General features: G+C 40.7%; 1 protein-coding gene across 1 annotated transcript; it reads right to left on the bottom strand.

Moving 5' to 3' along the window:
- Positions 1 to 841: 841 nt before the first annotated feature.
- On the bottom strand, positions 842 to 25,891 carry LOC117429820 (neutrophil cytosolic factor 1-like). The gene is made up of 11 exons (XM_058998359.1): positions 25,742 to 25,891; positions 23,981 to 24,061; positions 22,837 to 22,912; positions 14,439 to 14,604; positions 12,281 to 12,339; positions 8,708 to 8,830; positions 7,787 to 7,894; positions 7,258 to 7,379; positions 5,372 to 5,481; positions 4,152 to 4,327; positions 842 to 2,130 (listed from the first exon to the last, which is right to left on the bottom strand). Exons 1-11 carry the CDS (start codon positions 25,811 to 25,813, stop codon positions 1,988 to 1,990), a joined length of 1,236 nt encoding a protein of 411 aa, XP_058854342.1. The 5' UTR covers positions 25,814 to 25,891; the 3' UTR covers positions 842 to 1,987.
- Between the last annotated feature and the right edge of the window lie 1,007 nt (positions 25,892 to 26,898).

Genomic DNA, 26,898 nt, shown 5'->3' with positions numbered 1-26,898 from the left:
ATGTTTAAGTCTAACTTTTGATTGCAGTTGGATATGAATATAGTTTTGATGGTGATATGGAAGGATATTGTGGTAACACCCTAGAACATTTTATAGTAAAATATTGTTTATACATAGCTAAAGGCGTGTCTTGAGAAGGTATCCAAATACACTGCTGTGCAAGTCTTATACTACCATAGAATCAATCTGCTTTAATACTACCATAGAATCAACCCGCGCCATCTACAGAACGTCATGTCACATATATTTTAAATTATTATTATTATTTTGGAGGCTTCTCACGCCCCACACTGTTGAGAACCACTGGGTAAATGTGATTGATTAGCTACTACAACACTTCATATTAGCTGCTCATGTATAGTTAACTTTGAGTTTTTGAAGATTCTGATCAATATGAATTGAAGATTGCTAAATGACAAGCTTGGTTTCTTCTCACCCAAACTAAGGTGTATTAATAAGTCAAAGTTGTTATAATAGTGGAAAACACTAGTGGAGGCTTTGAGTAAATTGTTGATGCTCTTAACATCGATTATATATATAGTAACTATACTTTTGCACAGCAGTGTACATGTTTACTTGTCTCGAGATTGGGGGCTCATTAAATTATCACCACAAACTAAATCTTACGTGCTACAGAATCCCCTGCAGTGTTTACAAGAAACATATTACCTTTGCTGTATTCTGTGTTGGCTGTAGCTGTATATTTTTCAACATATTTCCTATTGCGTTGATATTTGTATTCACACATCAACTGGGGAATTGCTTTTTTTCAACTTTTATCGAGTGACAGGACGGCTTGTGGAGACGTCCCCAGACCAGGAAGCTGACAGAGACACGCGGGTACTGTTGGTTGAAAGCGCTGGTGCGCGTTTTTATTAAACAATGGTTTGAACAAAAAAACAATGATCACAGAGCCAAAATAAGTGTTTAAACAAAAACAGACCTCCACCCAAACAAGTACCGTGCTGGTCTTCCAGCACGCTTAGCAATCTTTTAACTTTTGCTTTCAATCTTTCTCCTCTCTCTCGCTCCCATTCCTCCTTGAACACCCACCATGTTCAGCCAAAGCTCTGGGTTTTTAATATACATGTGACCATCTCCAGATTAGTAATAAATGAATCAACCTGGAGATGGTTACATTCTGCACAAGATTGATATCTGCGTGGTTGACATCCACTCTGTTAATTCGCTGCTGACCATGCATTCTCACAAGATGTCCATCGTCTCTGTCAGACCATATCCAAACAATAATACATTTTAAATAATACAATACATTCACCAGCAACCCATTATTATAAATACCCTCACAATAACACATTTAAATCATACCATACATCAAGACAAAATCACCACAATACAACATATTTATCAGCAGGGCTTTGCCCTGCCCGCTATTTACACGCAGGGCTTTACTGCCCTGCCACACCACGAGAAAGACCCTTTTCTTCTAAACATTGTATCCACTTCATATTCCCTCCTGCAACAATACTGGTGAAATGAGCGGCGTATTGTGAAAACAGAAACCAGCATTGTTGCAGGAGGGAGCATCTTCTGGATGCACGCGATGTTTAGAATAGAAATTGTCTTCCTCCTGTTGACGGTGCTGAGAAATGTATTCCCCAGTTCATTTTACGACCCATGATGTGTGATTTTGAAAAGAGTCAAAAATATATTTAAACATATAACACTGAGATATGGACAACACGGGATACAGCAAAGGTAATGCCTTTCTTGCGCAGTGATACTGAAAAATAGGCTAATTTAAATTAATATCAAACTATACATAACTAAACCTAATATAGAATACACAAAACAAAGGAGGCTTGTTTTGAATTTATGGATGTGCCGTTAACCAGTTCCACAAAGAGCTCTGAAACCTGAAATATGGGAAAGAAAATATGTGTTCCAGCTTCCTTTTGAAATAGTGTCTGAATACAGATGGACTGTGTGCTCCTCCCAGCAGCAGGGGGCGCTGTGCCGGCAGCTTTCAGATGGAGTATCGGATGCTGACCTTCTTGCGTGTGTGCTCACTACATCGCTCCAGGATGACCTCTTTGCTGGGACGAGGGGGCACAGTGGGGAGTGCCTTTGTCTGGTCTGAGAGAGGTGGGGTGCTGCCATTCTGGTTATCTACAAGACAAATAGCAAGTTCAGTCTTAGCTGTTGTGCACTTCCATTCATTGTCCAGGTCTCAAATGTTTAGAAAGAAACATGTTATAGCAAATGTGTGTTTCATTTTAAAACGTGATATTTGGTACTACACTAGGTTAAAGAAAATTCTCAGTTTTATTGTCATGCCTTCCAGGAAGTCTTTTACTGCTTATTTCATTGGTCACCCCAGAAGTGCGTCAAAGCATCTTAAGGCCCTTTCACACTTATGAACGGCCGTCGTGCATTTTGTGTCGCTCGACCCGGATCAAAGCATGTCGACCCACATCCTGAGGTGGGTCAACCCTAGGATGACCACCTTTTCAAAATGCAAAAACGGGACACCTGCATTTCTTAGGCTGGGGTATATTTACATTTTGTTTAACTTTCTTTACTGTTTCCCTCGAAGAGCGGGGGTGGGGGTGGGGGGGTGCTCAATCAAGTTCTATACATTAGAGCCTGCAGCCATACGCATGTTACACACTGTGTGTACCTTTGATTTGCAAAATGTCATCTTCATAAGTGTGGACTTGCATTCAGCGGTCCAGATAAGCTGGCCACCTGCTGTTTTTACCCATTAAAAAATCCCAAATAAGCAATCCATTTTAATAATTGAGTAAAAATGCTCATGGCAATTTTACCGTCATTATTTCTTTGTCACTAAATCTATCGACTTTAAGGGCTGTGTGGCAATGTGCCCCGCCCTGTGTGCATATTATGTGTTGTATGTTGCGTGCGTGTGTTAATGTTGGTGTATAGATTGGTACACGGGATATAAAACGGGTCTGTGTTTCACGTGTGATTTAAAAAGGTAGATTTGTATTTAGGCACGAGGAGGGCACAAATCACTACACGTGATTTGTGCGTTTTGTTGTTTTGTTGTTCATGTTAAGACTAAATATATGCTAGTGTTTCTGCTAACAGGATTTTTATTGTGACTCAATAAAGACATTTTTAGCTGGAAATATTGAGTGTGCGGTTGTTTTATTTTGAAGTTTTGTTTTTGCAGTTACAGATGTGACAAACTTTCCCATGCTCTTTGGGGTTTGGAGCACAGCTGTTTCATTTTGATAATTCTGTATTTCAAAATGCATCACGTAGCCTATTACATTTGACGTTGATATGTCAACACTAGTTAGCCATCTGACTCAGTCACCAGTTTTCTGATACAAAGCCCATTGCTTCAATGTTACAATGTACTTGTTATCTGTTATAGCTCACGTTTTCTTTTGTTGTTTTTTTTTTCTCGCATGCCAAATCAGTCTCTTTATTGTGCATTTACACAGCACTTCTTCCAATTTCAGATGACAAAAATGCAGCAAAAACAAAGCGAACGAGACAAGCTACGGTAATGTAAAAGTTAATCATTTAACAATTTTTAGATACTGTGATGCATTTTTAAAAAATATCTGATCTTCAGTTGCTTTTGTGCATTTCCATTTGCAAGAATGGCCTTATTGAGCACTGTATTCTGCAATTTTTAATACTGACTTTGGATACTATTTTAATTCTGGAAACTGATGTTTTTTTTAATCTTTTGCTAAATTGCATTGCCTTTTACACTTAATGCAGTTCTGTGCATGGGTAACATTTTGATTTCATTTTGCTGTTGGGTCGTTTATGGGGAATTTTACATACTGCTACAATACCTACCAGATTTAAAAGTATGTAATGTGTTACAGTCCACTGTCAAAAAGTTTCAGTGAAAATGACAACCGTAACCTTACGCATTTTATTATTATGAAATGAGACTTCGAGTTTGTTATAAAGCAAATTAATTCACCAACCTGGAACATTTCCCTGACAGTATTTTAAAACCAATCTCCCTCGCATTGATGTCTATGATCAGCATGAAGAGATCTGAAACCTGACTGGGGCTGACAGTCCTAATTGAAAACGATCTGTTGCTGATGGAAATGAACAAATCTGATTTCGTATCATGTCAATCCCAGTGGCAGATGGGAATGAAGCTACAGAGTGAATCCCTGTGGCTCAGTAGTTACCATTGTTGGCCTGGCTCTCTTGCACACTTTGCATCTTTTGGCGCTGGTTTGCAGTGCTGCGAGCCTCTTGCTGGCCACGCTGGTGTAGATATCGACGGCTGTTGCGACGGTACGTGTCTTGGCTAATTCTCTGCCGGCCACGTGTGTGAATACTCTTAGCATTCCGAATCGTGGATCTGTGGGGGAGAAACAGGTGAAATACACACAGCGCATAACAATATGACGAGGTACCCCATTCCATACCCTCACCACTCTCTGCCAAACCACTTTCAACTGTGTCCTCTGGTCCTGGATTCTGTGCTGAGTTTAAAGTATTGGTAGCCCGAGTCACTTCCCCAGGGAGCTCACTGACCTCCTGGGTGAGGGAGCACACTGACCTCCTGGGTGTGGGAGTGGCTCTCACTGCCCCAGGGAGCACACTGACCTCCTGGGTAAGAGAGTGTCTCTCACTGTCCCAGGGAGCACACTGACCTCCTGGGTAAGAGAGTGTCTCTCACTGCCCCAGGGAGCACACTGACCTCCTGGGTAAGAGAGTGTCTCTCACTGCCCCAGGGAGCACACTGACCTCCTGGCTGAGGGAATGTCTCTCACTGCCCCAGGGAGCACACTGACCTCCTGGGTAAGAGAGTGTCTCTCACTGTCCCAGGGAGCACACTGACCTCCTGGCTGAGGGAATGTCTCTCACTGCCCCAGGGAGCACACTGACCTCCTGGGTGAGGCACGATGACCTCCTGGGTGAGGGCGTGTCTCTCACTGTCCCAGGGAGCACACTGACCTCCTGGGTAAGAGAGTGTCTCTCACTGTCCCAGGGAGCACACTGACCTCCTGGGTAAGAGAGTGTCTCTCACTGCCCCAGGGAGCACACTGACCTCCTGGGTAAGAGAGTGTCTCTCACTGCCCCAGGGAGCACACTGACCTCCTGGCTGAGGGAATGTCTCTCACTGCCCCAGGGAGCACACTGACCTCCTGGGTAAGAGAGTGTCTCTCACTGTCCCAGGGAGCACACTGACCTCCTGGCTGAGGGAATGTCTCTCACTGCCCCAGGGAGCACACTGACCTCCTGGGTGAGGCACGATGACCTCCTGGGTGAGGGCGTGTCTCTCACTGTCCCAGGGAGAACACTGACCTCCTGGGTGAGAGAGTGTCTCTCACTGTCCCAGGGAGAACACTGACCTCCTAGGTGAGGGAGTGTCTCTCACTGCCCCAGGGAGCACACTGACCTCCTGGGTGGGGGAGTAGCTCTCCGATCGAATTCTCTCTCAGTATCTGCAGCCCGGATCTCTCCAGACTTCCTCAGGAACATGGAGGGGTAGTGTCCTGTCTGCTCTCCCTTCCTGCAAAGAGACCGGACAGTCAGCCAAACAGCTAGCACTGCACAGTTTACGTTTTAGGACCCCACCTTATAAAGCCACAATAAACACGGTTTTTAATCTCTGGTTATCCGACGTTGAATGTCTGTGTATGAGGGAATATCGACACTCAGAGGTGAAAGCAGGCTGAATGTTTTTTTTTTTTTACACACTAAGGGCCCAATTCATAAACTGCTTTTGTGGGCTTGAATACCATTTCTGACTTAATATCAGTGCTATTATCTTTCTTCAGCAAATGGTATAACCCACAAAAGTCTGTGTGCTTGAATTAGTACTTTTACTGTGTTTTTTAATAGCGCTTTCTGAATGCATTTGGGGCATTTGTGTGTTAATTATATAATCCAGTGGTGGTAAAACTTCCTGACCCTATGAGCCGCATACCAAAATTTCCATATGGTCGAGAGCGGCAAGACACGTACTGTGTTTGAGAGCAAGACATTTTAAATACTAGCATTGTTGTGCAGTACAGTAGTTGTTAGGCTATCTCTTGATGGCAGCAAAATACACAAGAACAAGGGATAGAACATGGCAGAACCTACACGGTTTCTGTATAATGTGTATTGTACTATAGATCTACAGTGTATTAAACTTTAAATGTAACACACTGGTGCTTTTTCATTATTTCAGTTTATACTCAATGTATTACACACTTAAATAAAATGAGTTATTATGAAGCAAAATACAATAACTGACCACATAAAAACACACATGTTCTAAGGATTCTTTTTGACAAGCTCTTCCCTTGAAGATCTGAATGCTGGGTTAAAAAAATATGCTTTTTTGTTCGACTGCTGTGTGTATTACATACTGTTGAGAGCTTTGTGGATGACAAATGTGCTGTATTTATTTTGAAAAGGATTACAGTACCTCCTCATGACGAAACATAAGATATGTAAATACAATATTAATTCTAGACCTGCAATGTAACATGCGTTCTCTAGTCTAGCGCCAACACTCCAATTTTATAAAAAGATTCATTCATCTGAAGAAGGACGTTTGGCATGAGCGATATTCCATGCTTGCCATACAAAACTCACTTCTTTAATGAACGCCGAAAGCAGCATCTGCCCAAGTCTGATACAGGAGGATATTCAGATGAAACTGTGTTGTGATTTGTTTCATAATGACGTTTGAGGTTGCTGGTCCGGTACAGGCTGCAGTGTGTAAGCGATTCCTTGCAGGTGATTTGTTGCAGATGAGACACATGTTTACCACTGTTTTCAGTGAAAGCAAACTCTTTCTCCCAGTCTGGTTTAAAGCCTCATACTTGTGTTTATTACTCATGGATGGTTTGCTCAATGCCATTGTTCACGAAACAAACGAGCACTTAATTCAAAATTATGAAATTTACTTTCAACTGCACATCCCGCTTTCACTCACTGGCGATGGGTTAGGGATGCAAAACCGACAGGGACTGTTTCTCCTCATCGCACTACAGCTAACCCTGCTTGCCAGGCGCTCAGCGAGCCCAAAAGCAGACACCTGCAGAGCTGGCCTTCGTCCTCCAGAGGTCGGTAGCTCACTGACATCTGCTCTCAAATTCCTGGCTGTAAAAGGAAGCTGGCATGGTCGTGGGATCGGAGGACGCTCACTGAACCTTCAGTTCTCCTGAGCTATGGGGAATTGCTGCGGTGAGGGGATAAATTATTGGACATTCCAAAATGGAGAGAAAATAGGATAAAATAATTGGGCCCACTAAATAAAAAAAATATATATTTAAAAAATAAGCTGGGTACTTGCCTGATGACCCACCAGCCCTCCAGCAGCTTGTGGATCACCTCGATGGTCTCTCCCTCCTGCAGAGTGAGCTCATCATCTTGCTCAGCAGTGTAGGCCTTCGTGGTGACAAACAGCTCCCCTAAAGCACACACACACTACGATACATACCAATGTACCAGCAAGAGCATTGGGGAGGCACATATTAACATTATAATTAGTAGAAATCGTATACTTAGGGGACCGTGCTCATCCGGTTCCTAGTAGCTGACTGATCTCAAAACTTTGTCAAGGATTCCAGTGATTCAGCATCAAAAACATGGCTAGCTAACCCATTTCATACCCTCACCACTGTGAAAAAGTCTCCTCCCCTCTGTTCAAAGTCTACTAAACTTCCAACTGTGTCCTCTGGTCCTGGTTTCTGTGCTTGTTTAAGTATTGGTTAGGGCTAACAATGTCAACTCCTTTCATAGTCATAGAAGCTATGCGATTCACTTTTGCTATTCCCATCTCACCCTTGCTCAGGGAGAAAGAGGAGAGCTCACTCACCTGCATAGTTGGGCTCTTGCTCCTCTGTCTCATCAGGGCCCTCTAGTGGCTCCAGGTAGGAAGCAGGGACCCAGCCACGGCGAGACTCACATTGACAGAACCACCAGCCTAGGGCACATCAGAGAGAGAGAGAGAGAGAGAGAGAGAGAGAGAGAGAGAGAGAGAGAGACAGAGAGACAGAGAGACAGAGACAGAGACAGACAGAGAGAGAGACAGAGAGAGAGACAGAGAGAGACATTGTAGAGTCATCTTCATTAAAAGGACACTCCTTCCATTCCCAGACCTGAATCCAAGCCCAGCTAAAACAATTCTCCACTCTTACATTACATCTCCATTGTCCCGCTGCAATGTTCAAATTCAAGAGTGCAATTTAAACATCCCTCAATGTGAAAATACACTGCACCAAACACTGTGATGTGCCTTGCAGAACCATTGTAACTTTTACTGGGAAAAACAAATTCAAAACACAAAACAGGATTGCTGTATTCCCCTAAACAGAAAATCCACCCTGTTAGAATTTGTAGAAAGATGACTCCATTTCCCTGTGTGGAAAGATTGTCTATGTGTGACAGCATACACCAATTCTGAACAGCTCAGTGGGATACTGAGAGTTAATCATTTAAAGTATCGATTAGGGTTTTCAACTCTTTAAGATTTTAGACTCCCCTAAATTCTTCTTTGTTCTAGGCTAAACAAATCTCTCTTCATAGCTCATTACTTTAAGCACTGGGATGAGTGTGGTTGCTCTTCATAGGACTCTCTCCAGGGTCACACTGTCCTTTTAGTAATATGGTCACTAGAACTGAACACAGTATTCTGGGTGTGAATCTCCTCATAGCTTCCTTTGATTTGTACTCTGTGCTTTAGACTATATGCCCAAGCATTCTGTTTGCCCTTTTCAAATGAAAGAAAGGAACTCACCATTGGTACTCTTCTCCACTATATCCACTTGCTCTCCTTCCTTGAGGTTGAGCTGGTACTTGGAGCCCTTGTTGTAGTCTGCGATGACTCTGTAGGTCTGCAGTATGATGGGTCCTGTGATCTCTAAACACAGAGAAAGCTTTCAGTACAGCATGCTACCCAGGTGTTTGGTAAAGCAAGGGACTGCTTCATGGTCACGCGTGGTGTAACAATAACTGATGCAAACTCATTGAAAATGTGTTAATTTCACTATAAGACAACTGGTCTTTACCTCATCTTTACAACTGAGTACCAATCAATTGTAGTGATCTAAAAGCCCATTGGAAGTTCATCTCTCACCTGGCTTTTACCATGGCAATGGAAGTAATTATTAGGCCGTCAAAATGGGAAGTGGGAGGAGAACGCTTGGCTTCTGGAATGCAACTGCCACCAATTTGAGCATACATAGATGACATGACAATCATGACTACAACAGTAGCCTGCACTAATTGGTTATTGGGAAAACTAATCAATAACATTGAATAAGCATGAATGCAATTCAATCCCATTAATCAGCTGATGAGATCTATGGACAATGGAACAGAGCAGGATCAGTTTCCTCATCAGGTCAACATATTGTAACAAACTTCCTTAGTATTCCTACTAGACACTTAGACCATAAGCGTATACTGATTCCATAAGCAAACATTTAATTTTATTGGAAACAGCAAGTAATAGATTACAGCGTAAAAGAGGGATTTAAAAGGGGACCTGAGGAATATGCTTAACCCAGAAAATGTTTTAGAAGTCAGTCTAGAATGTAAAAGAGGTATAAAAACCATACAAGCATAGACCAAATGAAACAGTATATCAGCAAAACAATCATGTCACTGAGGCTCACTATAAAAGGTGCAAATTAGTTTACCCAGCAATTGACAATACAGTGTAAGCAGGTAAGGGTTAATTAACCCAATCACAGGTTTTTTAAATCAAGAGATACAGAATTGCATAATTGAACATAGCCCTATAACAGCAAACACTATCCAAACCCTTTGCAAAGCAGAAGCACCCAATGCAGAAAGTGTAAATTAGTTTAACTAGCAATAGACAATACAGTATAAGCAGATAAGGGTTACTTAACCCAGTCACAGGTTTTTAAATCATTGTTCAGTTCCCTTCATGAAAAGCAAATCCAAAAAGAAAAAAGTTTCAAGAAATGATACTCCAAAAAATCAAAAATCCAATGCAAAACCAGAATGGCCATTCACAAAAACACTGCAAACACAGTAGCAAAAAATGAAAGAACAAAAAGATTTGATCTCACCCGGATGATGTTTGTAATCCGCTGTGCAGACGTCTTCTCTTTGATTCCATTAAAACTATATAGTTTTAAAAGTCCAGGCAAACTGTACTCTTCAGAAAAGAAAATGAATATCCAAAGCAGCGATAGAACGGTCACAAAATAACCCAACAAGAAGAAAAGAAAACACGATACAGAGAAAAAATAAGTTAGTTTGACTGTGCTGGAAGCAACATCTAAACGCAGCAGAAGATTTTTGACTCGTTTACCAAAATAACATACTGCTGAACAAATTAATAGACCTGCATTAAAACACAGACTAACAAAAAATATAAACTCCTCATCTACCAAAAGTTCTGATAAAAAACCAGAACGGCGAGAGAGAAACGGCGACCCCTGTTACTCAAAATGGTTCCCTTTTTGAACTGGCCGGCAATGTTGAGCAAAAGGAGCATAAGCCCCGCCCCAACTACGAATAGCCAAAAGGGGAAAAATATGAAGAAAATACAAAAAACACAATGCATAGAAGACCTAGACAAAAACTCCTAACCAGCACAATATAAAGAAGACAGTTAAGGGGCAGTTTCAAAATATTTAATTTTTTTTCCTCATGCATGTAAACTAATGCCTAAAGAGTTTCTTTATAAAACTAGGCAGTCTTGCGAAAGGTAAAATCAGAGACCACTTTTACCATCTTTAATTTGAATATAAGAAATCGAACTAACCTGGCCAGGCTTACTGCTGTTCAATTAAGAATAAAGCAGAGGCTGCGCTTATTGCAGCACATATGGGGTGATCGCCACAATATGATGTTCTCCCATCACCACAGAACCTTAATCTATGGGTAGGAGAAGATCCTTGATGTCCTTTGTGTTCATAGCCAGCTACATTTTGACAGAATGTAAGGTGGGTCTTAGCCAAAGACGGTTTACTTGGCATCATGACCAGGTGCTGCGATGTTTGGCCTTAGCATTGGAAGACAAGCGCAGCATGACCAACAGGTTGCCACCAATGTCAGAAATATATGACACAAGAAGAACAACATTCCTCCGTCCAGGGGAGCAACCTCCAAATAAAGGTATTAATATCAAAACTCGTCTAGGACAACTGGAAGCTGCTAGAGACAGGAAAATGCTGGCAGATGATGGACAATGGCTTATTTTCCCACCTGAGACTGCCACCACTAACATTCGACCTGATATTGTCTTGTGGTCTGGATCACCACGCCTTGTTCACCTGGTAAAGTTAACAGTGCCATGGTAGGATACTCTGGATGAGGCATATGAAAGGAAGAAACTTCGGTACACTCAACTAGCTGTTGAAGTGGAACAGCGAGGATGGAGCTTCCAGGTTTACCCAGTGGAGGTGGGTTGTCGAGGATTTGTGGCACACTCCACAACCTGGTTTCTCAGAGACATCGGATTCAGTGGTCAAGAGTTGTGACGCATAGTGAAGAACTTATCTGAAGCAGCAGAGAGGAGCAGCAATTGGCTCTGTTTGAGATGAAATGATTCTGGTTGGGGACCTCAAGCATCGTAGAAAGAAAGCAACATTGATGTAAAGGAAGGTAAGTAAGCTGGTCTTAGCTGAGTGGGGGACAGAGGGGGGTGATGCTGGGATGGCAGAATCTGTCGAGCCCTCTTAAGGTGTTGTGGGCTAGTCGAAGAAACACCAAGGATGGAAGGTGCCCACTTGAAGACCCCAGAGAAGTACCCTACTCAGCTCAGTACAGACGGTTGTCATGCTGATACGCTAGGGAGGCCACACTGTGGTTGATCCCTGGAGTCAGCATCGCAGCCGTTGTGTGTGCTGATGCGCCAGGGAGGCAAAATAGGCTGATCCCTGGAGCCAGCATTACACTTCAGCCACCAGCACCAGGCAGAAGGATATCTACATCATCAGATGGAAGGAAACGCAGATGGATCACACTAGTTTACAGTAAAATAAGAGATGTCTTAGTCGGTGCTTATCTTGGTGAGAGCTGAGTCCAATATCAGCATGAAGTATTAACACCTACTCTCATGTAATGGAAATTGTAGGGAAAATAGATTTTCTGAAATAATCTGAAACAACTTGAAACATTAGAACATTTCAAAATAAAGACCAATGACATACCAACAGCCTTTATATACCCCCAGCTCATATTACACTCAATAATTTGTGCTAAAGAAGACCCTTAGCAAGTTTCTTATTAATTTGAGAAGCGGTTCTTTAGGCAAATGCCAAATTCTAAAGTGTGATGTACAGAGATAGCTGCTGGCACCCTAGTCAAGATAAAGTAAAAGGGTTTGTACCTGACGTGTTGCTCCTTGAATTGTCTTTAGCCATCAGATAGGTTTCATTCTTCTTGTACCTGCACAGAACAACAAGATAATTACAGGACCCAAATATGTATTTTACTTTTCTTAAATGGTAGTCCACCACTGCAACCCACAGCTGTGGTTATGAAAAATCAGCAGGCATCTACAAGCAATTAAGCCAAATACCTTAATTTCACTCAACAAACATAAGGAGTAGATAGTGCTACTAAACTATGGGGTGCCCTGTCTGGTCTTATAAGAACATAATACAATGAGAGGTGGCTATTAGGTCCATCAGTGCTCGTTTGGGTCTACCAAGTAGCTGACTGATCGCTTAACAGGTCTTAAAGGATCCCATCAACAACCTGACTTGGTAACCCATTCCATACCCCCACCACTCTCTGTGTGATGAAGTGTCTCCACCCCTCTATCCTTAGCCTGTATTCACTTTATTTCCAGTTGTGTCCTCTGGTCCTGGTTTCTGTGCTCAATGTTTAACCAGGTTAACCACATACAAGTGATTGCAGCGCACAGAAGAATTCCACAACTCTCACCTGCTGTACACTTCTATTAGCTACATAGGCCTCAAATGTCCAGTTTTGAAAGAAACAAATGTTATAGTAAGATGTATTTTTATTTTAAAACATGATATCTGGTCCTACACATGGTTAAAGGATTCTCTGTTTGCAAGCTTTCAGTTAGGGTTGCTCTTTTATCTAGAGGGTGAAATTCCTAGCTTCTTTCCTGTCACCAACCAACCAGCTGCTTCCCCTATTGACTGACATGCGTTCAGTTAGTATTATTATTATTATTATTATTATTATTATTATTATTATTATTATTATTATTATTACAGCCAGTCACTTGATCCAGAAGACACTGTTGAGGTGAAATGACCCAGGAAGTGCAAACAGATATACCAAGAATAAGGCACAGAAACTGAGAAGCTAAAAGTAGAACCAGATGTCATGTTTTAAAATGAAAATCCATGTGTGCTATAAGATGAATTTCTTTAAAAACATTCATGGTTGGAAGTGGAGATTAGGACAGAGGGAAGGAGACACTTCTTAATACAAAGAGTGGTACGGGTATGGAATGGGTTACCTGGCTAAATTATTGATTCTGAATCAATGAGATCCTTTAGGACTTGACAAAGTTTTGAGATCAATCAGTTCCGAGGAACCGGATGCACAGATGGGCTGAATGGCCTCCTCTGGTTAGTAAATGTTCTTGTGGAACATGATCTGGAAACTCTGTAATAATAATCTAACTATCCACTTCACTGCAATGCTAAGGGCACTCACGGGTGTAATAATAATCTAACTATCCACTTCATTGCGATGCCCAGAGCACTCACGGGTGTGATAATAATCTAACTATCCACTTCACTGCAATGCCCAGGGCACTCACGGGTGTAATAATAATCTAACTATCCACTTCATTGCGATGCCCAGAGCACTCACGGGTGTGATAATAATCTAACTATCCACTTCACTGCAATGCCCAGGGCACTCACGGGTGTGATAATAATCTAACTATCCACTTCATTGCGATGCTAAGGGCACTCACGGGTGTGATAATAATCTAACTATCCACTTCATTGAGATGCCCAGGGCACTCACGGGTGTGATAATAATCTAACTATCCACTTCACTGCAATGCCCAGGGCACTCACAGGTGTGATAATAATCTAACTATCCACTTCATTGCGATGCCCAGAGCACTCACGGGTGTGATAATAATCTAACTATCCACTTCACTGCAATGCCCAGGGCACTCACGGGTGTGATAATAATCTAACTATCCACTTCACTGCAATGCTAAGGGCACTCACGGGTGTGATAATAATCTAACTATCTACTTCATTGAGATGCCCAGGGCACTCACGGGTGTGATAATAATCTAACTATCCACTTCACTGCAATGCCCAGGGCACTCACAGGTGTGATAATAATCTAACTATCTACTTCATTGAGATGCCCAGGGCACTCACGGGTGTGATAATAATCTAACTATCCACTTCACTGCGATGCCCAGGGCACTCATGGGTGTGATAATAATCTAACTATCAACTTCATTGAGATGCCCAGGGCACTCACGGGTGTGATAATAATCTAACTATCCACTTCACTGCAATGATCAGGGCACTTACGGGTGTGGCGCTGGCGGGTTCTCGTCCTCCTCGCGCACCTGGTAGAAGCTCAGCAGCAGCTGGCAGCGTGAGATCTTGGGTGGCAGGTTGATCAGAGAGTGGCAGTACTCAGCCAGCGTGCCCTGCCGCGTCTCTGTTGTCTTTTGATTGTCAAACCACTTAGGAGCTGAGAGAGAGGGGTTTTAAAAAAAAGAAAAACAGGTTCTATTTTTACATCTAATTTCATAATAAAACCAATGTACCCACTTCGGGAAAATGATATGAAATCAGACAGTTACCCAAGTGCAATAAGACAGGTCTGTAGGGATAGGGGTGTATGATACAAGTTTGGAAATGGATCGGAGATTCCCTTTAACCAAATCTACATCTACCAATTACTAGCAAGTGAAACTGGTTCTAGCTGCCACAAGCTTCACCAGGCTGATTGGTAATGGGGGGCGGGACTGGCTTGCATTAGAGTCTGTGCTGCGCACCTGCACACAAGTGTGCGTGCGCAAGTGGCTGCGCCACTGGTGGAACATTTTTGGTCGCAAGAAAGGATTATTGTACTGGAATCTCTTTTGGAAGTGTATCAGAATTCTAATCACAGATAAGTAACTAATTGGCAAATAAGTCGTATTTTATCATGTTGCCTCCTAAATCTGCTTTTTAATTCAGTAACTGTAAAGGAAGGACAGACAAATTTGAACTTTTGATTATTTGGAGGTTGATATCCAGTGTATAAACCTACAATTTTAAACAATATTTTTAGTGTTTTCTATATTTTAAGTAATTTAATAAGTTGAACAAGATTGTATGATGCCATGATTTACACATGGGTATTGATGGGATTCGTGCTGTTTTGGAATCTGTTCTGAGGGTTATACAGTACAGATATTCTATACTTTCTCGTCATGTACGAGGCAGATCAATAGAAATGCAATTGATTAAGGACTTGTCGAAATCATCTTTAATTGATCTCTGCTTTACAAACTATCCTAATAGGTACAAAGAGGCAGGAACTTTCTGTAATGCTTTTAGCGATCATAATACAATTTATTGTGTCAGATGTGCATTTCCCTAAACTTAAACCGAAAACTCTCTTCAAAAGACACTACAACAGATGTGAAGATGCTGGTATTTTTAACTGCGGTGTCCTATATTGATGGGGCAGTAATGACATGTTTCCCACAAGTTGATATTTCCTGGGAGTATTGTTTTAATGAATTTAGTACAGTTATCAATAATCATAAGTGTACGAATTTAATCAAGAAAACTAAATCTGATTATTTCCTGAGACTACTAATAATATGAATGACCCATGTAAACTCTGGAAACTTGTGATAAACATACAATGCACTACGATGTCTCTGGTATTGCTTCGTTTTTAAAGTTATTAAAGGTATGGTTCCGATTATCTTAATACTTTGGTCAGAAAGGTCAATACTGGCTGTAGTTTGCAATCTCATGATTCTGGTAGTTTGTATACGGACGCGATCAAAACCTGGGACACTTTTTCATCTGGTTTAAGAATGGAATTTGATAGCCTCTCATTTTTTGGTTATAAAGAGCGTATTAGGGATTTGCTTAAAAGTCCTTGCCATTGCTTTTCTTTCAGTCCGCATTGAAAGAAAAAAAGCGCTGTATTACTGCTCCTTTGTTTATTTGTTGTTATTGTCTGGACCACACACATATTAATTGTGTTGTTTTATGTATGGTTGTGTCTGTGTATGACAGGACCCCCTTGTAAATGAGGCCTCAATGGGTTCATTTCCTGTATAATTAGATAAATAAACTGGTCAATATGAGGTCCCTAATCTCTGGTAAAGCACTTTGAATTTTATCATTAAAGCTATGTTTAATCTCTGTTCCCACTCAATCCGCCGCACAATATGTACCTACAGTATTCATTTATGTATTTTACATTTTATTCAATACAGTAACCACAACTAGTCTCCGATTTGAATGACAAGTTGAAGAAATCAAACAACTGGGTGCAGTCAGATTACTTGTTATTTGTTTATTTAGCAGACACCTTTACCCAAGGCGACTTACAGAGACTAGGGTGTGTGTGAACTGTGCATCAGCTGCAGAGTCACTTACAACAATGTCTCACCCGAAAGATGGAGCACAAGGATGTTAAGTGACTTGCTCAGGGTCACACAGTGAGTGAGCTGGGATTTGAACCAGGGACCTCCTGGTTACAAGCCCTTTTCTTTAACCACTGGACCACACAGCCTCCCTGCTTTCAGCCATTTTATTCGAGCATATCATAATAACACAGGAACGGTGCTCTCCTGTAACAAACTAGCCAGGAAGGTGGCTTTGAATGAACTTTGTGAACACACTGTGAAACAGTAACTGAACAAACAGCATGATTAGCACTGACACATGCAAGATGTCTTCTTATATCCATTTTATAATCTAAAAATGAAAACTAAAAATTGCCATTGAACTTTATAGAGATACTTCACAGTTTCTTACTGTTCAGCAGCATCTCGCTTCTGAACTATACAGAGATACTTCACAGTTTCTCACTGTTCAGCACCACCTCGCTTCTGAACTGTACAGAGATACTTCACAGTTTCTCACTGTTCACCTGCACTATAACAGCTCATGAAATCTCATAATAACACAATAATTATGGCGAAATAACGCAATATTTTCTTGTAATAACGCAATATTTTCTTGTAATAATGCAAATTTTTTTTCTTTGTGGTGCTGTGGCAGGGCAGAAGAAAAGCCCTGCACATAATTAAGGGGCGGGGCAAAGCCTTGCTGATAAATGTGTTGTGTTTGTTTGGAACGGGTGAATCTATTGTTATGTTTTAAAATCCGATGTTTTTCTTTGTTATTGTTATTGGTTTGAAAGTGGTCTGGCACAGGCGGTGTTAGCAGCTTGTCTCTGCCAGACAGCTCGTGCGAATCCATGGTCGGCAGAAGGTGATTATTGACTGTCGGCCATGCAAACTAAAACTCATGTAGAATGTGACCATCTCCGAATTGAATAATGTAGTGTTGATTCGGAGATGGTGTAAAAGCCTGCAGCTTTTGTTGTTCATGGTGGTGGTGTTTGAAAGGAGGAATGTGAGTGAGAGGAAAGAAAATAAAAAATGAAAGTAAAAAGGAAAGTAAGCAATTGCTACTTGTGCTGGGCAGACCAGCACGGTATTTGTTTAAGATATTTGTGTTTGTGACCTGTTTTTGTTTAAACCTTTTATTTCGCTCTGTGAGCAGTGTTTTTGTTTAAATACTGCCTGTGTGCCTCTCTGCCAGCTTTCTGGTCTGGGGACGTCATCACTTGGCCATTTTATAAAAGTGCTTTTTTAGTCTTGACTTAAAAACTGTAATGGTCCCAGTTTCCCTGACAAACGAGGGCAGTGCATTCCATAATTTAGGTGTACCCAACAGTATGTACAGAATAGCAGTAAGAAATGTAACTTTGCCGAATAGAAAGCGAATACATGTGTTTGCGAAGAGATTAAAAAATACTGTCTTTGATTCTGTGCATCGAAAGACTTGTAATAAAATGTTTTAAGAATTACTGTTTTGTATTCTGTTGTAAACCAGCAGATTGTCAATCCCAAACTACTGTGACACAAATTATATATTAAATAAACAGGGACATTTAAAAAAAAAATCTCTTTAGCGGATTATTCTGCATTTTATTGCAACTGTGATTCCATTCAGAGATCGAAAATTTTACAGGTACTTGAGGTGAAACTTTCAGACACAGGTTGAAATCCACTGCTCTAGATACTTAGAAATGCCTGCTGGAAACCATTAATAATTGTGTTTTTACTGTTTTTCATATGTTTGGATACCTAGCTGGAAACCATTAATAATTCTGTATTTGAGTGTTTTTCATATGATTGGAAACCTACAGCTTTCAGTGTGCAAAGCTGTTCTTTCCTCATTAAGCACCTGTTACAGCCCACATGACTTCCAGCCAGGGGCAGACTTCCTCCTTCATGGGTTTCACATTCAGGAAACCAGTTTCATTGTGGTTAGTCTCAGTTTCATCACTTACCACTGCCTAACTATATTTTACCTCCTGTCGTTTGTAACTTTTCTCAAGTCAAAAATGAAAGGTGCCTTGGGTTTATAGTTCACCTTATTTTGCCAATATGGAGAGACCTTCAAAAAGGCAATGGGAGATAACTTGGCAAAAGTGAGTCCACTGAATTGTCAGATCAGACGAAGTTTCCTGATAATACAAACTATTTTGGAGAAAAGTATGAATAAAATGAAATGCCCCAGTTTGAACACCTGAGTGAAAAGGATATTGGGAAATGTATTAACTTGCATCCAGATGTATGCAGATTTCAACATTCCCACAAACACTTTGTCAACCATTAAAAAAAAAATTGATACAATAAAGCAGGCTTATGAACAGCAAGCTGTGGATGCAAGTCATCAATGTTTCTGATTTACTCAATACCCTGATGTTGAGGACACCTTGCTTTAGTGGTTTAAAATGCCTGTGCTCAGAATGGGACATGCAGATTTCAAGTGTTGTTCATTTGCAATGTATACTTTTCAAAAGTTCACTTACAGTTCACTTTTACTTCAACAAAACGCATAATACTTTTAAATGTATAATACTTTTCATTGTTCTTTAATTGAAATGTATTTGATTTCAGTGTTACTGTAACTTCAAACTGGCAGGCTGCATTTGGCTTTAGATTCCTGATAATATGAATTGCTGGTCCCTTGAAATTGGGATCAAGGAGAATTGACTGTATAAGTCTAAGTTGTACTAAGTCTAGAGATAGAACAACTACTAATTTGACAGAGTAGTTGAGATAAAAATAGTTGAATAGGTCTGAGACTGGAGGGAGCACCCTTTCTCTTAGGGGTAGTAGGAGCAGTTCAGTCTCCATGCCTCGAGCCTGCCCTGGACTGGAGGGAGCACCCTTTTAGTGAAATAGTTAGACTATAGATAGGAATAGGTACTTTTTTTAATGTTATAAAAGTGTCCCACATCAGAAAGTTTCCCACATAACAAAGTGTAATGAAATATAGCAAAGTGTAATGAAACATAACAAAAACGACCTCTTCTCGTCACATTTCTATGTTGTTATGTTCTAATATGTTCATGTTAATTTGCATTCACTTCTCTTTTTTCAAGCATGACCTGTTGCAGGTGTTTCCTTTTTGCAAAGCCACCGTTCAAAGTGGCCTGCACTCATTTTCTATAGACAGGCAAGCCACATCAGACACAGCTGGCAGTGGAGAATGAACAGTGAGTGTGTGTACATACTGAATGAACAGTGAGTGTGTGTGTACATACTGAATGAACAGTGAGTGTGCGTACGTACTGAATGAACAGTGAGTGTGTGTACGTACTGAATGAACAGTGAGTGTGCGTACTGAATGAACAGTGAGTGTGTGTACATACTGAATGAACAGTGAGTGTGTGTACGTACTGAATGAACAGTTAGTGTGTGTACTGAATGAACAGTGAGTGTGTGTACATACTGAATGAACAGTGAGTGTGTGTACTGAATGAACAGTGAGTGTGTGTACATACTGAATGAACAGTGAGTGTGTGTACCTACTGAATGAACAGTGAGTGTGTGTACTGAATGAACAGTGAGTGTGTGTATGTACTGAATGAACAGTGAGTGTGTGTACGTACTGAATGAACAGTGAGTGTGTGTGTACATACTGAATGAACAGTGAGTGTGTGTGTACATACTGAATGAACAGTGAGTGTGTGTACGTACTGAATGAACAGTGAGTGTGTGTACATACTGAATGAACAGTGAGTGTGTGTACATACTGAATGAACAGTGAGTGTGTGTACCTACTGAATGAACAGTGAGTGTGTGTACTGAATGAACAGTGAGTGTGTGTACGTACTGAATGAACAGTGAGTGTGTGTGTACATACTGAATGAACAGTGAGTGTGTGTACGTACTGAATGAACAGTGAGTGTGTGTGTACATACTGAATGAACAGTGAGTGTGTGTACGTACTGAATGAACAGTGAGTGTGTGTACATACTGAATGAACAGTGAGTGTGTGTACATACTGAATGAACAGTGAGTGTGTGTACCTACTGAATGAACAGTGAGTGTGTGTGTACGTACTGCATGAACAGTGAGTGTGCGTACCTACTGAATGAACAGTGAGTGTGTGTACTGAATGAACAGTGAGTGTGTGTATGTACTGAATGAACAGTGAGTGTGTGTACGTACTGAATGAACAGTGAGTGTGTGTACATACTGAATGAACAGTGAGTGTGTGTACCTACTGAATGAACAGTGAGTGTGTGTACTGAATGAACAGTGAGTGTGTGTACGTACTGAATGAACAGTGAGTGTGCGTACGTACTGAATGAACAGTGAGTGTGTGTGTACGTACTGCATGAACAGTGAGTGTGCGTACGTACTGAATGAACAGTGAGTGTGTGTGTACGTACTGCATGAACAGTGAGTGTGCGTACGTACTGAATGAACAGTGAGTGTGCGTACGTACTGAATGAACAGTGAGTGTGCGTACGTACTGAATGAACAGTGAGTGTGCGTACGTACTGAATGAACAGTGAGTGTGTGTACGTACTGAATGAACAGTGAGTGTGTGTACGTACTGAATGAACAGTGAGTGTGTGTACTGAATGAACAGTGAGTGTGCGTACGTACTGAATGAACAGTGCGTGTGTGTACTGAATGAACAGTGAGTGTGTGTGTGTATGTACTGAATGAACAGTGAGTGTGTGTGTACGTACTGAATGAACAGTGAGTGTGTGTACGTACTGAATGAACAGTGAGTGTGTGTACGTACTGAATGAACAGTGAGTGTACGTACTGAATGAAGAGTGAGTGTGTGTGTACGTACTGAATGAACAGTGAGTGTGTGTACTGAATGAACAGTGAGTGTGTGTACATACTGAATGAACAGTGAGTGTGTGTGCGTACTGAATGAACAGTGAGTGTGTGTACATACTGAATGAACAGTGAGTGTGTGTACGTACTGAATGAACAGTGAATGTGCGTACGTACTGAATGAACAGTGAGTGTGTGTACTGAATGAACAGTGAGTGTGTGTACTGAATGAATAGTGAGTGTGCGTACGTACTGAATGAACAGTGAGTGTGTGTGTACGTACTGAATGAACAGTGAGTGTGTGTGTACGTACTGAATGAACAGTGAGTGTGTGTACGTACTGAATAAACAGTGAGTGTGTGTACTGAATGAACAGTGAGTGTGTGTACATACTGAATGAACAGTGAGTGTGTGTGCGTACTGAATGAACAGTGAGTGTGTGTACATACTGAATGAACAGTGAGTGTGTGTACATACTGAATGAACAGTGAGTGTGTGTACATACTGAATGAACAGTGAGTGTGTGTACATACTGAATGAACAGTGAGTGTGTGTACATACTGAATGAACAGTGAGTGTGTGTACATACTGAATGAACAGTGAGTGTGTGTACGTACTGAATGAACAGTGAGTGTGTGTACGTACTGAATGAACAGTGAGTGTGTGTACATACTGAATGAACAGTGAGTGTGTGTACATACTGAATGAACAGTGAGTGTGCGTACGTACTGAATGAACAGTGAGTGTGTGTGTATGTACTGAATGAACAGTGAGTGTGTGTGTACGTACTGAATGAACCGTGAGCGTGTGTATGAAAAACACCTTGGTGTTGTAATAGACATCACTTTTAGCAACTAGACAGTGTGGGGAAGCAATCAAAAAGGCAAATGCTGAGTATATAAAAGAGTTCAAATCCAAGGAGGTTATGATGAGGTTGTATAATGCCCTGGTGAGGCTGTACTTGGAATACTGTGTCCAGTTCTGGTCACCTCAGAACCAAAGTGACATTGTGAAGAGCAACCTGACTAATCCCAGGGCAGAACTTAATCTATTTTTCTTAGAACAAGAATTAGGGGGGACTTGATCGACAACTTTAAAAGGAGTTGACCAAGTTAACCCTAACCAATACTTTAAGCACAGAAACCAGGACCAGAGGACACAGCTGGAATTGAAGTGGAGATTAGGCTTAGGACAGAGGGTAGGAGAGAGTGGTGAGTGTATGAACAGGTCATTGGTCCATTCCATACCCTCGCCACAGTGCTTGTCCGGTTCCTAGTAGCTGATTGATCTTAAAACTGTGTCAAGTCGGGTTTTAAAGGATCCAAATGATTCAGCATCAACAACATGACTTGGTAGCCCATTCCATACCTTCACCATTCTGTGAAGAAGTGTCTCCTACCCTCTAAGCCTAATCTCCACTTCATTTCCAACTGTGTCGTCTGGTCCTGGTTTCTATTGGTTAGGGTTATGTCAAGTATTTTTAAAATGTTAAAGATTCAGATTGAGACTAAGCAAACACAGATAGATACCCATCTCATATGACATACACATTTAGGCAGATCCAGTGAAAGGATGCCGTACAAGCTTACCTGGCAGTAGGGGGAGGATCCTGTCTTTGATGTCAATGTCTCCGGATTCAATAGGGAACATCTCCTTCAGTGCTTTCTAATACAATAGAGAGATGAAAAGATTAAAAGACACAGAGCAGCAGGGATAGCTCAAGAGCTTTCCACATGTATCAAGAGTGACCTGGACTGGAGGGAGCACCATTTTTCTTGGGGTGGGTGGAGGAGCAAGCCTGAGACTCCTTTTAGAAGGTGCTGGTTTGTATTCAGTTTATTACACAAGATTAGGTTGCTGAAAAATGCAGGATAATACAAATCACCAGAAAACCAAAGAAAGTGTTGACACTTTGATCACAACCAGATGAGAGAGAGAAGAAGTTAGGAAACTGCGCTGCCTGCAGTCTCAGCTGGGTGATCATGGGTCATTTCACTGATTACTGCACGGCTGAGCGACACCACCCCTCTGCCTGGAAAGGAAGTCTGAGCTGTTACTATGCTGCAACAATGGGCTTCACAATGTGATTTAGGGAAGTATAGGTTACATTACACAAGCTGTACTACTGTTCAGCTTTCTTATTGCTGTGCATTTCTCATTGAATGCATTTCTCTGTGAATTCTGTGCAATGGTGATCAACCTTATAAAGGTTCACCCTGGAAAATGTTTCATGGGGAATTGTCCCTTGTGTCATATTAAGCTGGCACAGGCTTGTGGGTAGGAAGTGTACAGCAAACATGTAAGTGAGACATACAGGTGGATGTATGGACAGACAGACCCCCCCCCCCCCTCTATATCCCCAGGTACTACTCTGAATAACTTAGGCTAAATAATGTTCATACCACCAGTGGGGATAATAATACACATGTATCTCTACTGAACTCTTTTATAGTTTCCACATATTTTGTTATAATGTGTAACATATGATATTAGTGGATTCCTCTTGGTTACATTTGAATTGCTATTTTCGTAAATCCTGTACTGTGAGTATGTTGTTTGGTGAATCTAATAAAATTAACTGCAGTGCCACTATCTTTGTTTTGTTTTTTACTTATAACTCATTCAAACAAAGGCTTCAGCATACAAGCATTGAACTTTAATGACTCCTAAGCTTTGTGAGCAGGGTCCAGGAACTAACTCTTGCCCGTAAAGCAGCGTTTTTATTCAACTCACATGGAAGGCGTAGATCTCAGAAAATTTTCTGTAGATCAGCTTCTCTGACAGGTCACTCCATTTCACCAAGAACATGTAAACCTGCAAGACAGATGTCAGTATTATTAATTCATCAGCCACATTGCAATGGCTTATCAGCAGGGATCCTAGTTTTCTGCAATAAAAAAATAAATTCTCAGATAAAAAAACAATAAAAATCTGTGTTATTCCACAATTAAATAAAAGGCTAAAATTGAGCCCACCCGTCACATTATAAGATACACAAACAGTACTATTGAATAACAGTTAACACAGGAAGCATTTATTGGTACACTTTAAAATTCTAGGGAAGTTACAAGCTCACCAGTGCCATCAATCAATATTATAAACACACTTACCATTTTACTTTGAACATTACAAATACTTCTGTGTAGTAATAATAAAAAACAAAAATAGTATTTATATTCGTTTATCTCGAGTTAGTCTTTGTCACCTGGATGGCTATTGCCAAACTCATTAACGATCTTTAGGGGGGATGTTTTAATTGTGTTCTGCATCTTTAAACAGCTTGTTCAGTAGTAACACCGCACTGGATACTGAAGTAAACTGCAGCTTCAACATGAATGTGACAGCGCGCCTCGTTCAACCTTGACCTCCGTGCACCAGAAGCAGTTTTATTGAACAAGTATGTTTACGTAAATGTAAAGCAATATTGTCTGTGTTGATGATTATATATGACAAGTCTATTGATTTGGTTATCAAACAAACAAAAAAAGCCTTGCATGTTTTTAGCCCTGCCCCAAGTGTAAAACAAAACATTCTCGACAGCATTGAAAATCTGTGTTTTTCCACGTTATTCCGCAGCAAATTGATTCCTAGGATCCCTGCTTATCAGTATATAGTTGGAAAGGCTGTGATAGATGTCGTGTTGGTATCTCATTGTTGTTTCTGCTTTGATCATTTTTTGACATGATTATTAACTATTTTTGCAAAAATTGCTCCTCAGGCTTAAAAAATGATATATTTCTCAAAGGAGGTCACTTTTTTGTAACCAAAGGAGGATCATTTGAGTCTGTTCCACGCATTTGATATCTGGAGCCTACATTTCAATTGACATCAAATTCCATACATCTCAGCAAGAAAAAGATACTTACAATATCTTTCACATACAACCTTCCTAACCATACCAAAGGCACAAAGTCATTTTCAAAGCATTACTCCTGTCTCACATTTACAATTTTGTAAGGAGAGAAATTGTATTAATGTAACAAAAGGGTAAACAATATCTCAGGAGTTCTTAAGAGACTTGAAACTATTTGACAGTTATTTGGTAAAACACAGTGAAAGCATGGGTAAGCATTATAAAGCACAGAGAGGTATGGTACAGCATAGGTGAGCATTATAAAGCACAGAGAGGTATGGTACAGAATAGGTGAGCATTATAAAGTACAGAGAGGTATGGTACAGCATAGGTGAGCATTATAAAGCACAGAGAGGTATGGTACAGCATAGGTGAGCATTATAAAGCACAGAGAGGTATGGTACAGCATAGGTGAGCATTATAAAGCACAGAGAGGTATGGTACAGCATAGGTGAGCATTATAAAGCACAGGGAGGTATGATAAAGCATATAGAAAATGTGGTAACCCATGGTATGGTAAATGCAAAGTATATGGGCAAAACATCAACATTACAATGGTAAACTTTTATAAGGGTAGCTGCTGCAATTTGATGCGGGCTACTGTCTCAGCTATTGATAGATAGACAGATAAAAAGACTCACGTAGTGCTGGCTGGGAAAAAACCTTCTCTCAAAGCCAAGAAGCTCAATATGGCGGATGTAACTGTCACCCATTCTGAGGATGTGAAGACTAGTGCAGAAGACTGGATCCTGAGAGACAGAGATAGCTGGTGATTGAAAATGTACTAAAGGACTGACTGAGGCACCAGCTCTTATACAGCTCTACTGCTGTGCACTTAAACCACACCCTGACTCCTCCCCTTACTCAGGGCAATGTCTACAGTACAGGAAAATGATTACATTTGAGCCCTTGCCAAAGTTCAAAAGCACACTACATTGTTTTCCTTATAGTAGTTCCTCATAAAAACACAATATGCCCTTAACAAAATGACATCTGATTTAATTAATAATATTCTTCAGGAAGTTTAAGAACCAATTTAATTTGTAAGAGGTGATTTTCATTGGATGGGCAGGTGTATTGTGTATTGGAGCAGAATCCCCCCCACACATGGCAAAAAATGTACATTTTATATTTAACATGATACAGGTACATATAAATATATATTTTATATTTAACATGATACAGGTACATATAAATATATATTTTATATTTAACATGGTACAGGTACATATACATTGACGAACATCAAAACATCAATACTCTGGAAATATATCAGGCTTTGTGAAGGACAATGAGGAACTAAAACTGAAAATAAACAAAAAGATGACACAATATTGTTCTGTGTGATTTGTGGTTCTTATCATCCAGCTGGTTGAAAAGCCTGCTTCTGATTTCAAACAAACAATATTACAGTCAAACAGTTTAGCTCGCAGAGGTAAACAGGCCCTCAAAATACATTTTATGATTATTGCCCATTACTATAATACATATGACGCTATGATCAATTGAATCAATGTACCAATATAAAGCAGCAACAAAGTAAATGATCTTAAATGTAAATAAAACTACCTTGCTTAATAAAACTAAAGTGACCTGCAGCTTCCAGATATCTGCACCGAGACTCCAAGCTGTAGGCTTCGACACCCCTTTGAATCCAGGTGTTATTTCTACTCGTTGTGAAACGGGTGGTAAGCACGCTCTGACTCGCATTACTGTCAGCTTGTTTTCGGGTGAGGCTGCCCATGTCCGTTGCACCCCTTTGTTCTGCAGCTTCGCTCGTGTCACTGCTCATTCCAGT

This window comes from Acipenser ruthenus, chromosome 24 (genome assembly GCF_902713425.1).
Source record: "Acipenser ruthenus chromosome 24, fAciRut3.2 maternal haplotype, whole genome shotgun sequence".
Taxonomy (NCBI): Eukaryota; Metazoa; Chordata; class Actinopteri; order Acipenseriformes; family Acipenseridae; genus Acipenser; species Acipenser ruthenus.
The sequence above is the reverse complement of the archived record's forward strand: the minus strand, read 5'-3'. Positions and strand labels throughout refer to the sequence as shown.

Excerpts from the sequence above, each read along its gene's own strand:
- LOC117429820 (XM_058998359.1), bottom strand. The coding sequence starts at position 25,813 with ATGGGTGACAGTTACATCCGCCATATTGAGCTTCTTGGCTTTGAGAGA. Across the intron at positions 14,605-22,836 it reads GATCCTCCCCCTACTGCCAG|CTCCTAAGTGGTTTGACAAT; the intron begins GTAAGCTTGTAC and ends CCTCTCTCTCAG. Across the intron at positions 7,895-8,707 it reads AGTGGAGAAGAGTACCAATG|GCTGGTGGTTCTGTCAATGT; the intron begins GTGAGTTCCTTT and ends GATGTGCCCTAG.